This window comes from Podarcis erhardii (genome assembly GCF_964252035.2).
Source record: "Podarcis erhardii genome assembly, chromosome: 10".
Taxonomy (NCBI): Eukaryota; Metazoa; Chordata; class Lepidosauria; order Squamata; family Lacertidae; genus Podarcis; species Podarcis erhardii.
The window spans coordinates 29,890,759-29,906,103 of record NC_138500.1 but is presented as its reverse complement, the minus strand read 5'-3'; the positions used below and the strand labels follow the sequence as shown (position 1 = coordinate 29,906,103).

The following is a 15,345-nucleotide window of genomic DNA, read 5'->3' as shown; positions in this document are numbered from 1 at the left end:
CTTGCCAAGCTTGGTGGTTCCTGATAGAGTTGTCCAATACAAGGAGTTCCTCCTTTATTAGCTTCTGTTTAGAGTAGAGAACGCTGATCAGATGTTTGAGCAGCTTCTTAGAGAAAGTGCTGCATAGTTTTCTTGCATATTCAGTGGGATACGTGGATTGTAGAGGGTTCTTAATTCTAAGACCCTTGGGTATAATGTCCAGGTTCTTGCATTTAGTAAGAAAGAAGATATCAGTCTGTACCTGTGCAAGTTTCTTGGTGAGGTTGATGGACTTCCATTTCATGCGGCTCAATGTGGTGCCTTCCATAGTTCCAGTTACAGATAGGTAGCCGTGTTGGTCTGCCATGGTCAAAACAAAATAAAAAAATTCCTTCCAGTGGCACCTTAAAGACCAACTGAGTTAGTTTTAGGTATGAGCTTTCGTGTGCATGCACACTTCTTCAGATACACTGAAACAGAAGTCACCGGACCTTTCTATATAGTGAGAAGGTGGGGAGGGGTATTACTCAGAAGGGTGGTGGGAATGGGTGATTGGCAGATAGCTGTGATGAGCCTGTTGACGACTCTTAACGACTGCAATAGGTCTAACAGGAAAAAGCAAGGGGTGAGAAGGTGAAAAATGGCTTTGTCATGTATAATGAGATAAGAATCCAATGTCTTTATTCAAACCAGGTCTCTCCATAGTTTTAAGTTTGGTGATAAGTTGCAATTCAGCAGCTTCTCTTTCCAGTCTATTTCTGTGGGGACTTGGAAGCATTTTTCCGCCGTTTACGCCTGAAGGAGTATTTTCAACACACACAACAACAAGACAAAGCAGAACAAGCAACAACTTCACAACCCACTGCAGAACAACAACCACCCTCCCAACAGAACACTGACCACCAACTACCACCGAAAAAGTGTTACACATAAAGGGACTCCACATGGACCCCTCCTGATGGACGCAACACCACACTGGACTTGTACATTGACTGCTTCCGCCACAGAATCCAAACAGATGTGACCAGAAAACACCATCGCTTACAACAAAATCTAAACCATGCCGAAAGGAGAGCCATAGATAATCTCAGAAACAACCCAGACATTATAATTAAAGAAGCGGACAAAGGTGGAGCGGTCGTCATCATGAACAAAACTGACTACATTCAGGAGGCTCACAGACAACTTTCCAATACCGCCTTTTACATAAAATTGGACTCAGACCCCACACAAGAATACAAAAAAGAACTGAACAAGATTGTTAAGGAGCTACCCCCACACATCCAAGAACAGATCCTCACAAACACACCAACAGAACCTCGACCAGGAACTTTCTATCTTCTACCTAAAATACACAAACCAGGAAATCCAGGACGCCCCATCATTTCAGGTATTGGCACTATTACAGTGGGTGTCTCCGGTTATATGGACTCTGTTCTGAAACCATATGCCATCAGTGCTCCCAGCTATGTACGTGACACCACAGATTTTCTGAGGAAAATACAATCTTTAAATAATCTTCCCAACAATACTATACTAGCTACTATGGATGTGGAATCTCTGTATACCAATATCCCACACAACGATGGTTTACAAGCTATAAGGAATACCATTTCAGATAAAACCACAGCGGACTTTGCTACCAAACTCTGCCAATTTGTCCTTACCCACAACAACTTCAAATTCGGTGATGACCTGTTCCTTCAGATCAGCGGCACAGCAATGGGCACCCGCATGGCCCCACAGTATGCCAACATCTTCATGGCGGATTTAGAACAACGTTTCCTAAACTCCTACCCACTCAAACCTCTCTTGTACCTGCGATACATTGATGATATTTTTATCATCTGGACACATGGTCAACAGACCCTGGACACCTTCCACCAGAAATTCAATGATTTTCACCCCACCATCAACCTAACAATGAATCAATCTATGCAAGAAATACATTTTTTGGACACTACTATAAAAATACAGGATGGGCGCATAGACACCACCTTATACCGTAAACCAACTGACCGACAAACATATCTACATGCCTCTAGCTACCATCCCAAACATACCAAACAGTCCATTGTATATAGCCAGGCACTACGTTACAGCCGCATCTGCTCCAATTCTACAGACAGAGACTCTCACCTAAGAGATCTACAGCAAACCTTTTTAGAACTAAAATACCCAGCAGATGAAGTTAGACAACAGATCAACAGAGCCAGACTGATACCCAGAGAGAACTTGCTGCAAGACAGACCCAAAAAAGAAAATAACAGAACACCTCTAGTCATCACATACAGCTCCCAAGTTAAAACAGTACAACGCATCATCAGAGATCTACAACCTCTCCTGGACAATGACAGTTCTCTTTCTCAAGCTCTGGGAGGAAGACCTTTCATTGCCTCCAGACAGCCCCCCAATCTTAAACAACTCCTAACCCACAATAATACTATAACCAGACTTAACACGGACACTGGCACCAGAGCCTGCAATAAACCCAGATGCCAACTTTGCTGCCACATACACCCGGACAACACCATTACTGGCCCCAACAACATCACACATACCATCTCGGGACTATTTAATTGCTCATCGTCTAACATTGTGTATGCCATAAAATGCCAACAGTGTCCTTCAGCTCTCTATATTGGACAAACAGGCCAGACCTTACGCCAAAGAATAAATGGACATAAATCCGACATCAGGAACCACAAGACAGAAAAACCAGTAGGAGAACACTTCAATCTCCCAGGACATTCTATACAAGATCTCAAAGTAGCTGTTCTATTACAAAGGAATTTCAGAAATAGACTGGAAAGAGAAGCTGCTGAATTGCAACTTATCACCAAACTTAAAACTATGGAGAGACCTGGTTTGAATAAAGACATTGGATTCTTATCTCATTATACATGACAAAGCCATTTTTCACCTTCTCACCCCTTGCTTTTTCCTGTTAGACCTATTGCAGTCGTTAAGAGTCGTCAACAGGCTCATCACAGCTATCTGCCAATCACCCATTCCCACCACCCTTCTGAGTAATACCCCTCCCCACCTTCTCACTATATAGAAGGGTCTGGTGACTTCTGTTTCAGTGTATCTGAAGAAGTGTGCATGCACACGAAAGCTCATACCTAAAACTAACTCAGTTGGTCTTTAAGGTGCTACTGGAAGGAATTTTTTTATTTTGTTTTGACCATGGCAGACCAACACGGCTACCTATCTGCAAATAAAACATCTCTTTGGCGCACGACCCCTCTTCTGACGTCATTTGCCCCGCCTCTTAGAGTCGCCCGCCTTCTGCCATTGGCTACGCGGCGGCTTCTGCGGAGCTCCTGAGTGGATGTTTGCGGCGGCGGCGGCCGGACTCGCTCCTCTTCCCTCTTCCTCCTCCCCCACCTCCCCGCCCCACGTTCTATTGTTCCTATGGTTACGCGAGTTCGCCCCCGCCTTCGCGCTCTGAGCCTGGGCCCGCTTCGCTTGAGATCCGGACGCGCAGTGGCGCCTCGACGGCGGGGATGGAAGGTGGCGGCGGCGGCAGCGCGGGAGACCCGAGTCCGGCCTCGGCCAACATGTTCTCCCTGACGGGCCTCGGCGCCGCGTTGCGGGCCGTCCCCGAGGCGCCGGATCCCGCCTCGCTGCACTACCTGCAGCTGCCGTGGCAGTGCGAGCACCGCGTGTGCAAGCTCGTCGGCCGCCGCCGCAAGGCCGCCCGGCTGCACCGCAAGGTGGGGCCTACCGGCAAGGAGATCCACGGTGAGGGGCTGGGCGCGGAAGGGGGCTGCCCCCGTCCGCCTTGTCGGCGCGCCGCGCGAGGGAACCTCCAGGCCGCCGCCGGGCCTGTGCTTGGAAAGATTGGTCCAGGAGATGGGGGGGACGGTGGTAGCCCAGAGTGGCTGGGGCAAGATGGGCGGGGTAGAAATAAGAATATTTTTAATATTACTATTTATTATTGGTAGCCCAGAGTGGCTGGGGCAAGATGGGCGGGGTAGAAATAAGAATATTTTTAATATTACTATTTATTATTGGTAGCCCAGAGTGGCTGGGGCAAGATGGGCGGGGTAGAAATAAGAATATTTTTAGTATTACTATTTATTATTGGTAGCCCAGAGTGGCTGGGGCAAGATGGGCGGGGTAGAAATAAGAATATTTTTAATATTACTATTTATTATTGGTAGCCCAGAGTGGCTGGGGCAAGATGGGCGGGGTAGAAATAAGAATATTTTTAATATTACTATTTATTATTGGTAGCCCAGAGTGGCTGGGGCAAGATGGGCGGGGTAGAAATAAGAATATTTTTAATATTACTATTTATTATTGGTAGCCCAGAGTGGCTGGGGCAAGATGGGCGGGGTAGAAATAAGAATATTTTTAATATTACTATTTATTATTGGTAGCCCAGAGTGGCTGGGGCAACCCAGTCAGATGGGCGGGGTAGAAATAATAAACTTCATATTAATTGGTAGTAATAGTCCAGTGTAGCAGGGGCAACCCAGTCAGATGGGCAGGGTATAAATAATACATTTATTATTTTTTATTATTATTGCACGACTAACAAGCCCAACCTGTTACAGATAGGTAGCCGTGTTGGTCTGCCATAGTCAAAACAAAATAAAAAAATTCCTTCCAGTAGCACCTTAAAGACCAACTAAGTTAGTTCTTGGTATGAGCTTTCGTGTGCATGCACACTTCTTCAAGCCCAACCTGTGGCATGCTTTACTGGGAGGAAATCCTAATGGGTTCAGCAAGGCTTGCACCCATGCAAATATGCATTAGGGGAGTGTAACTTCAGTGGGGATTCCCGGGTAGCTGTGCCCCAATAAACACGCACAGAGTTGGGCTTTCATCCCAAATGTGCTTTCTAGGAAGTGAGGCCTGTTGTGCACTGAATAAACAGCCACACGACTGGGCTTTCATGCTTGGTCACATGGTCAGGTATTTCAGCTACACTGCCTGGAAGTTGTGATCCACTGTGCCTCAGCTCTTCTGTTGCTCTATTGAGGACCCACTGTAGTGTAGCGACCAGCGTGTGCTTATGGGGCACAAAGAACCATGCTGAGCTCCCCAGAAAAAGGGTGGGATGCAATTGTGATACTCAAATATGAATTAACTATAGTGGCTTGGTTTTATAGTAACTGGAACCTTCATTTTACCTGTTTTACCTATTGAAGGTTTGGGGCATGTTGCTGTCTTGATTGGGAGTAAAAAGGGTACCTGAAGCCTGTGAAGGAGTAATTGGTCTGTTTTGAATAATTCTGAGTATGCAGCCTTACAAGAGCAAGACTATTAAGCATGCTTAAGCAGTGGAAAGTCCACTGGAGCTTGCTCCTGGGTAAGTGTGCATAGGACTGCAGCCCAAGTGAAGTCAGTTTTGGCTTTGCAGAACCTGGAGAAATAGCAAGCAAAAGAGAAGGGGGAAAGATGCTCTCTTCTGGGTCACTGCATGGGAAGAAAAGAGATGGGAATACCCTGTCGAGTCATACTTGTCTCTTTATACAAATACAGATCACTTGAAGAGTTTCTTCAGAGTGCACTTGTATGAGAGGGTGCAAAATGAGGAAGTGATTTGAGAGAGAAAACAGTTTGCAGGTAGACTGGCTACATGAATGCAGCCAGGCTGTGGGCAAATTTACACTCCCCTGTACAAGATGGGGCAGTGCAAAACCTTCAAAATCCTTTGTAAAACTTTACAAATAATGAGACTATCAGACAGGGTAGGGGAGGCCTTGCTGCTGTTTGCACCTGTAGTTTTTTTTCTTAACAGATGAGCACTCTTGCACAGGAATTATATGATGGGGAAGCAGATGGCCTTTAGATATTTTTTTAAAGGAGTGCATATGAAAGTAGAATAGTGTTGAAATGCAGGAAATACCCAGTTTAGTGTCAATGGGAATTGAACAAGCAACTTCTGCATGGCAGTCACAATGAAGATTAGCTAGACAAAAACTGCATTTAGCTGGGTAAAATAAATTGCATTATGTAAAAATCTTAAATGCAGACATAAATTAGAAATATTATTTGTATAATCAGTCCTAACTTTTATCATGCATATAACGTAGCATTATGTTAAGTTCTTACCCTTAAACAATTACAAATGCCATTCCATTTTTTGTAGTTTCTTCTTTGTTTCTAATATTATATAAAATTATACTACAAATAAAACAAGTCCAAAGCCCTCTCTAGGTTTTCTTATAATTTAATTTGGTCATCAACACCATGCTCAGAAAGTTTCTATTCCATTCCTCTAATAATGGAGATTGTTGACTTTTCCAGTTTTTCTGACATTTCCAGATTTCCCCCGTCAGTATTAGAGCAGTTAATTAACATATAGTTCCTGCTAACTTTAAAAGGTTGTATGCCATAAAATAAGTTCAGCCTTGTGAAAAGGTATGGCTTGTGTACAGGAAATGAGAAATGAATAAGCATCTGTTTTGCAAAACCCAAATTATTGATTTTTTTAGAACAAGCCTAGGAGTCAGGAATTAAGCAGTTCTTCTTGTCCTCTTTGCTTTCCAAAAAACTCACCCTCTCTTTTTCCACAGCTTTGAAACGCTTGAGAGAAGCTGCCAATTCTAATGATTTAGAAACAGGTACGGTCACATGATTTGGGCCCTAGTGTATATATCTTCGTGTGTGGTTGTCTTCTACATCAGTTCTGGTGATGTGCATCTTGTAAACTAGAAATGTGGCCAGCAAGAATGTGATTTCCTGCATGGTAAGGAGAATGCTTTGAACTGTGGATTTCGGTGGTTTCAAAATCCCCTTGGAAGGAACACCTTTAAAAGACTCTTGTCAATAGCTTGAAGGAAATTAGTGAACTGAGGAAGTATCTAGTGACCAAGCTATAAGCTTCACTTATTTAAAGCATTTTTACCCACTCTTCACCTGTCAAATGCCTTCAGAGTAGCTTACAACAGTCCCTCTTAAGGAGGCCAGTGCCCTCAAGCCAGAATCCATTGTGCAGAAAAGAGATGAGAAACCTCTGGCCATTGCACCTAACAAGGCCTGCCGCCTCATTTTGGCCATGCCCACCTGCCCTGTACCTGCTGCCAAATCTGACATCCTGTGTGGGGCAGGTGAAAGGGGTTTGCAGGCAAAACCTCATGCAAAGGGCTTCAAAAGACTTGGATCTTTGACAGATCCTGTAAAGTGCTTGAAAGGCACTTCGTGAAGTGTGCATTTGTCCTGCCCAGCTATCAGATTTGGCTCAAGGGGACTTAGTTGGGGTGGCGGGGGGGGGAATAACAATCTAGCCCACCAGCTAGATTCAGTTCCACAGCCCGGACACAGAAGTTGGAATATGAATGATGAATCACCAACAGAACAGCTCTCTGACTGCTGTCTTGTCTTCCTTGGTGGCACCAGTGCAGCAGCTTCTGGAAGATGGGGTGGACCCCTGTGCAGCTGACGACAAAGGTCGAACGGCCCTGCACTTTGCTTCCTGCAATGGAAATGACAGCATTGGTGAGTCACATTGAAATGAGGTGGGCCTGTCAGCTTCTGGCCCCATTTCTCCAGGATAGATTGCTAATCATTTTCTTTCTATCTTTAAAAGCTGAGCTTAAGAAGACAAAAAAACACCCTTATCCTTTTTGCAAACATCCCACCCAGCATGTGCAAGGAGACTGAGGAGTGATGTTATGCACACTGATAAAATTTTGGAATATTCTTCCTAAAATATTGTGGTGTCACGCAAGATTGTCAGAATATTTCTGAACAACTTCAAGAGGAGCTGAAGTTTTGTGTTATGAGTCCTGAAATGTTTAGTTAAAAGAATCTTAGAAAGCAGGAATAGGAAGGAACTTTGAAAACACCAGAAGCTCCTTCCAAGGAAGAATGGCACATTGGTGCATATGATGGCTTCTTAATACTCTGTGTGCAAACTTAAAAAGAGTTTCAGGGGACATAAAATAGGCATTTTATTACAGGAGATCCTAGTTCCTGTGGAGCACTTTGTGAGGGATGGATTTGGAGAGATTCAGGCAAGGGTACTTTTGCCATAAGAGATATGATTGCTCCCCTTCTTGTTATCATTTAGAAGGGCTCTAAAAATGTTCTTCTTAATGTCTGCTTTTAGTGAGCATATATAAGAGCTAGGGGGCTCTTGGTTTTTTATGGATGGCTGATGGAATTGAAGTAGAAGTAGTATTGATATTTGTAAGTCAGTCCAAGAGCCTTTTTGGCTAAAGGGTGGGGTTTAAATGCAAGAAACCAATCATTAAAAAGTGAAATGTTTCACTGCTGCTATGATTAGAGCATTGTTTTATGTTATATATGCTTTTAAATTTTGAATGGTAACATATTTGTAACATTAATGAGTCAGCTCTGTTGAATAGCCAGTCTTATTGATTGTAGAGGCAAATAGTTCAGATCTGGTGGGTTTTCTTTGCCCATCAAGTTCAAGACACACTTAGGATGGGTCTGTTTGTGTTTTAGTGCACTTGCTTTTGGACCATGGAGCCAACCCAAACCAGCGCGATGGGCTGGGGAACACCCCCCTGCATTTGGGTAAGCGTCTCTCACACCCACCGGACTGCAGCAATGTTGTCACATTTGGCCTTACCTTTGACCTGCCTATTTCTTTCCTTTATATCTTCTTTCCTTCCTTTGCCTCACTGTAGCAACTTGTGTGCTTAAGGATATTTGGATTTTCTTCAGCACTACAAGGAGAGAGTTAAAAGAAACTGTTCTGCCTTAGGGAGTTTGAAGCCAAAATGAGACTAGATTTGTATACTGCCCTATACCCATAGATCTCAGGGCGGTTCGCAACATAAAACGACAATATAAAAGACACAAAACACATTAGGAGGAACTGAAAGTAAATGCAGGTGAAGACTTCCTCCTGGCTGTGCAGGAGGACGAAAGATGTGTGCACGAGGTTTTGCTCCGAATTGTTCCGGCTTCTGGGTGTAGCACTAAAAGCCATGGTTTAGGTTACATGCCAATTCTCTCTAGAATCCTTATCTCCATACTGCTGAAAGTGATTGCTGAGGCTGAGGCAGTATTGGCTTGTTTAAGGTCGCCTAGGAATTCAAAGTTGAGATTTGAATTGAGGATTTCTTGGCACCTTTGTGAGAGTGCCATGCTCCAACCTTTACCCCATTAAGCAGAGTCTGTCCCCCACCAAGTTACTGTAACTACTTAGTTGTGTGTCTCGTGTTTTCCCTCCCCAGCTGCCTGCACGAACCATGTACCCATCATCACCACACTGCTTCGTGGAGGTAATGCCAATTAGAAAGCTGCCTTCTCTGTTTATAGATATCCAGAGGGGGCTATCTTCATCCTTAAAACACCCTTTCTTCTTCTGCATGTGCATCTTCCAGGAGCTCGAGTGGACGCCTTAGATCGAGCTGGACGGACCCCTCTGCACTTGGCCAGGTCGAAGCTGAACATCTTGCAGGAGGGCCTCTCACAGAGTCTGGAAGCTGTGTGCCTGGAAGTAAAGCAGGTAATAAGGATAAGGAGAATGGGTGGGCAAGGAATCCAATACATAATACAGTATAATAGAGCCTGGTTGCAAAATGTTGATCTTCTGTGCAAATAAGTTTCTTATGGAACCTTTTCCATAAAAGCCATTTCCCCCCCCCAGGAACCCTTGAGGAAAATAGGCTCCTGCCATCTACTGTCAGATTTAATATGCATATAAAATAGGGGGAAAGTCCAATCTTAATAGTAGCAAAGCAGTCTGCTGATCTGAAAAGTATATTTAGTTTGTTTCTGTGCCAGTGGAAAAGCCATGGTGTTTGCCCCCATTTAGTTCTCATTTGTTCTGTTTTATTTATTTCAAATGTGCTTCCATTTTATTTCAGAATTCATCAAAACCTATAGCAGAATTACAGTACTTAAATTTTGACCTGGTACTTAGAAGTGTGAACCCTCTCCATTGCTCATAGTAAATCCCATCTCTCCTATGCTGCTTGTTTCAGATCATCCAGATGTTGCGGGAATACCTTGAACGCCTCGGGCGCCACGAACATCGGGAACAGCTGGATGATCTTTGCTCCAGGCTACAGAGGACTAGTACAAAAGAGCAGGTGAATGAATGACAGGGGGAATTTTGTATATTTAATTAAAATCTGACTTAACAGAGTTTAAATATATTTCAGTGTTGCAAAATGACAGTGCCTTTTTGAGACTCCTGAAGGGTAGAGAAAAATATATTTATTAAATGATACACTATTTAGTTACAAGACATTGTGAGGGTAAAGCTTTAGTTTAATAATACTTTATCAAACAGTACATTAATTTCTGTTATTAGAAACATAAGGATGAAAAGTTCAAGATCCATCAGTACAGTTGGAGAAGTTTAAATTTTAAAGGCTATCCTGATTTCAACAGAGCATTACCCACTCCACATGCACGTGGTTCTTACTGCTAGAAGCAATGTCGCAATAGCTTTGCTGTGAAAATAAAATTATTTAGTAGCTGTGGCTCCACTTAGAAGGAAAAGCCATTGTCCTGATTTCTTTTTCATCAGATCTGGTACAGGAGGAAGCCTGTGCAACTCTGCTTCTGCATGGCAGCAGATCCTCTTAACAGTCCCAAGTTTCACTGTCAGCCCTCATGAATTGGGGACCAAATTTTAAACTGTGGCTTTTGTCGATGAATTGCACCATTTTCAAAGCTTGAAATGGTCATTGTTGAAAAATGATTTTTTTTTTTAAAAAAAAATCTCTTTTCCTGACCTTACCCTCTGGCCCATTCTTCAAGGTCTTGTACTTTTGTGGACATACTTCTCTTTACTCTCTGTCCTTCATAGCAGAAATTTCTCTTGCTCAACAGGACAATACCAAGTCCCATTCTCCGTGAATTAATGAATTCTGTCACCTCACAAATTTCATTTCCTTCATCATATTCTTATCTGACTTCTGTAACATGTTTTTTATGCTTTTTTCCTTCCCCTCTGGAAGGTGGACGAGGTTACTGACCTCCTGGCCAGCTTCACCTCCCTCAGCTTGCAGAAGCAGAAGGTCGAGAAGAGGTAACGGGATTTCCCACTGTTTCCTCAATCAAACGGACAAGCCTTGGGAGAAAGCAACTGGAGCTCCTCAGCAAGACTTCAAACTTGCTGCTGCTGGTACCAGGCATGCTTTTCCTATTGGATATATTTGCTCAGCTGCCCAAGACTTGTTGGGCCACTATTACTGCCGTGGAAGCTTCCTTCAGGACAAGAGGTTCATACTGAGGCCCTGACTTTCAGAACAATGAACCACTCTTTTTTTTTTTAATGCATCAGTGACAACTGTTTCAGTAAATGCGGTCACCTTGTACAGGGGAGTTGCCCCATTTCAGAAGCATCTCCATGGTCCTACAAGTGACAAATCCAACGTGCTTTGAGAACATTTGGGGAAACTGAAGCTGTTGGGCACAGCATCCCACACGAGTGGTCTGACTTCTAAGGACATGAATTGTTGAGCAATTGCATAAACAGTGAGAAACTACACCCTGTTGGGCAACTAAGTTTTAAAGGAGGGCTATTTTAAACTGAGAAAGGGCTAAAGGGCCAGCAATGCTAGCTTTGCCCACTAAAATGCTATTTAATTCCCTCCTCTGTCCTATCCTCCAGAATAGCAGTGGAAGATTTTTACAGGGTTCTTTGCTTATGCTCCTCTCTTATGAACCATATCATTATCATTTCCTGCCTTTCTCATGTACCTGCATCGGTAGCTGAGGTGTGCAAGAGAAGAATTCTGCCAAAATCTCTTGTCTGAGAGGGCGAGTAAGAGACTTAAAGAATTCCTTGCTTGCATCTGTCAGCTTGCACCGATTTTTTTTTGCATAGTTATGGGCTGCCTGGGATTCAGGCCTAATAGGGAGCTATAATGAGTCGCCAGGCTACCCATTGCCTACTCCTGCTTGTTACTGTTCCTTGGACTTTCTTTTGCTCTCTGTGCCAGTTAACATAATCTATATCAGTCCTCAAAAATCTGAGCTGGAAGTAATGGTGTCTCTCAGGGCTGCTTCATACACTACTTTTCTTCCTTCAAAGACAGGACTGATTTGGAAGTAACAGAAAACCACAGTTTGGCGAGTTTAGACGCAGTGACAAATCACAATTTGTTCTGAAACAGGAACAGAAGCTTTAAATCCCTACACACACACACACACACACACACACACACACACACACACGAAAGAGAGAGGGAAGAGCGTGAGCCCAAGGTTTGTGATCACAGCAGCAAACCAAGGCAGTACTCCCAATGTGGATATTGCCATAAAGGGAAGAGAGAGGTTGCTTTCTCAGTGTGTGGGCACATGCCTAGGACAGATACTTTCTTGATGACAATGCTGTACGTTGCTTTGGCTGAATGGGCCTTGGAAATGTATGTCTTCCCATTTGCAGTAGTTGCCTGTCACTGAAGCGAGGGAAGCTTGACTTCTCATTCTGCCGCTAAAATTAAAAAAGACAAAAAGACTTAGCAGCCCTTATGCTCACAATGAGAGAAGAACTCGTTTTGCCTGATACGTGCCAACTCATCGGATTCAAGGATGTTGCTGCCACATAACAGCATTTTTTTATTTCAGCCAACCCACATTTTTTAATCGGAGGAGGCAGGGGGCATTTGTAGCAAATCCATTATTGTGGTCTGATTCCTGCATCATTGAAATTCCAAGGCTGCTTCTGAACCTTGAGCCTAGTAGGCTATTATGACTGTCTTTTGTTGTTGCTTTAAAAAGTGTGCTGCTTTTGTGAAACACAAGATTTAATGGGATTCGTATCTTTCGACAGAAGTCCACGTTTTCGATTTCACAAGCTAAGCAGCTTTGATAGGAGAAATCCTGAATGCTCAGGGGAGGAAAGTCGGGGACTGACTTGACTCTGACCTTGCCAGAGCTGTCACTGTGAATACGGAGAACTTTAATACAATGTGCAAGGAGGGTGGGAGGTGATTTGAACTTTTCCATTGTAAACTTCAATAAAGTGCTGTCTGCTTTCAGGGTGGCTTTGCACATTTCTGCCTGCCTACTTTTCCTCTTTCTCCCTCACCGCCCTGTTGTCTTCTCTGCCTGGGGCCTGGAGGTGGACTCGGTAGTTTCTTCACTTGAGCAAACTGCATTGAAATGAAAGCTGACAGTGTCTCATTGCCTTAAGCTCAAAGGCTGAGGCAGTCTGTAGACCTGATGTAATTTGCTGCCTCCGTCTTGTGTTTGCAGCTCTGATCCCACGGTTGCGGCCTCCTAACTCTTAATAGACTTGCTGAGGACTCCATGAAAATCAATGTCTCTGCTACCCCCTGCTAGTTTCCTGGCAGTCACTTACGTGCACTGTACCTGGGAAACAGCGAGGCTGTCTAACTGAATCACATTTTCATATTGAGCTCCTTTAGTGTGCAGCCGGCGAAAACATTAATCACAGTTTGGGGGAGGGGAATAGCTGAGAGGAGGGTGCAGAATGTCCTTATATTTAAAGCAATTCACCAGGTTGTAGGAAACGTGGGCGGTTTTTTTCAACAGGAGGACAAGTAGGAAAGGGCAGCACATACAAAGGGCCGTTCTGGTGATAGGAAAAGTGTGTAGTACAAGAAGCATAACCTACTCTTCGTTTCTGAGAACATCTCATTAGCCACATTTTAAGACAGGTGTTGCTAAACTATACCTCTTGTCATTCAGTGTGGTGTGAGGTGTAGTTCACCTGTTTTAAAACGAGGAAAGGTCTATGTTGGAGGTGCGGTAAAGCAGAGGGGACATTTATACATATTTGGCAGACCTGTGAGAAAATCAAAAGCTGCTGGGACATGGTGTATGATGAACTTAAAAAAAAGTTTTAAGTATAACTATGAAAAATACAGAAGATTTCCTATTGGGGATAACGGACACAGGTATAACAAGAGAGGATCAGAAAATATCCCTCTATGCCACAAGCATGGCAAGGGTCTTAATTGCCAGAAATTGGGGAAAAAAATTGTGCCAACAAAAACGGAATGGCAGGATAAATTACTAAACTATATCAAATTGGCTAGTTTAACAGAGGCAATTAGGGGACTCTCCAGACAAGAATTTCAAAAAGAATGGGGGAAATGTAAAGAATACTTTACAAAACAGTGCCCTAAAATACACACCTGGACTTGTTTTGATTAATGTCTGTAGGAGACTTCGTGGTTTGTTTGTTTTTAAGTCATAATTTGAAAAATTGTAATAACAGCTCATAAAAGAAACAGTTCATAAGAAGTAAACAAGGCGGCCATGTCTTTTCTTTTGTTGTTTGTTATATTTTATGTTATGTTTATTTTTTGTTATGTTTATGTCTAATGGTGGTGGATTTGTTTATATGAGTTGTGGTGGATTTATGTTGTAAATAATAAAATAAAATAAAAACGAGGAAAGGTCGCTGCAAGTTCTCACCATGTGGGTAAAGGAAGCAATAAATGACCATGCCTTTCTGCTTAAGATACCCATCCGTACTTGAAAATTGAAAATGGGGAACAATTCCATGGGAAGTTCTCCGGTGCAAGCCCTTTGGAAGAACAGGAGCTGCGTAAGACATAAGAAGCTGCCTCACACAAAGTCAGGCGGTTGGCAGTGGCTCTTGAGGGTTTCAGAGAAGTGTACGTCCCCAGCCTTGTGTGAAACCTGCTGGAAATTGAACCTGGAACTTTCCACCCACAAAGCAGAGGACAGTCCCTCTCCAGTGGAAGCAGCCTGGTTCGTTGGCAAGGCGAACTGGTTCGTTGGCAAGGCAAACTGAAACACCCTTGTGTAGGAGAGCAACAACCTCTTTCCTCTGCCGTGTAGTTAGCCTCTGCTGTGAACTGGGCCCTCCTCACCAACTGTTTACTCCCAAGAAAAAGGGTTGGGGAGGGGTAATGAAATCCAGGCTTCAGCTCAGGCAGGCATGCATGCAGGGGACCTGATCAACTAAAAAGTTCACCTCCAGTGTGAATGCTGGGAGGCTTGTAGTGCTCCAACATCGTATATTTGCACCATCCTTGACTTAATGCACAGACTAAAAAGTTCTACGTTCATGCATGCTATTTCAGGCTCTTGCCCTTGTTACCGCTTCCATTTCAGAAGTAGTCCAAACTATATAGACATCACAGAAAATGTCAGGTGCTTCATACTTCACCATTGTCCTTTGAATAGACATAGTTACCATGTTTGTTTGTTTATTCATAACATGGGCCTGAAGAAGTGTGCATGCACACGAAAGCTTATGCCCAGAACAAACTGAGTTGGTCTCTAAGGTGCTGCTGGACAATTTTTTAATTTACTTTTGATTGCGTCACACCAACTTGGCTACCTACCTGAATCTCTAGTATCATGGGCCTGAAAGCTTCACCTTTCCTAGGTAGATCTGTTTCCCGATTCAAAGATAGTATGGACATCCTATATACCATGGTATAATAAAGGCAGTTTGGCATGTAGTGTTAACAAATA

At 43.5% G+C, this 15,345-nt stretch overlaps 1 protein-coding gene across 1 annotated transcript; it reads left to right on the top strand.

The window, feature by feature from the left end:
• Positions 1-3,320: 3,320 nt before the first annotated feature.
• On the top strand, positions 3,321-12,908 carry ANKRD54 (ankyrin repeat domain 54). Its single transcript, XM_081879365.1, has 8 exons — positions 3,321-3,726; positions 6,513-6,560; positions 7,336-7,434; positions 8,407-8,478; positions 9,144-9,191; positions 9,294-9,418; positions 9,897-10,004; positions 10,881-12,908. The coding sequence occupies exons 1-8, from the start codon at positions 3,489-3,491 to the stop codon at positions 10,953-10,955; spliced, it is 813 nt and encodes a 270-aa protein (XP_081735491.1). The 5' UTR covers positions 3,321-3,488; the 3' UTR covers positions 10,956-12,908.
• The last annotated feature ends 2,437 nt before the right edge of the window (positions 12,909-15,345 follow it).

Coding starts and splice junctions, on each gene's coding strand:
- ANKRD54 (XM_081879365.1), top strand. CDS start 3,489: ATGGAAGGTGGCGGCGGCGGCAGCGCGGGAGACCCGAGTCCGGCCTCG. Junction 3,727..6,512: donor TACCGGCAAGGAGATCCACG/GTGAGGGGCTGG, acceptor CTTTTTCCACAG/CTTTGAAACGCTTGAGAGAA. Junction 8,479..9,143: donor GAACACCCCCCTGCATTTGG/GTAAGCGTCTCT, acceptor TTCCCTCCCCAG/CTGCCTGCACGAACCATGTA.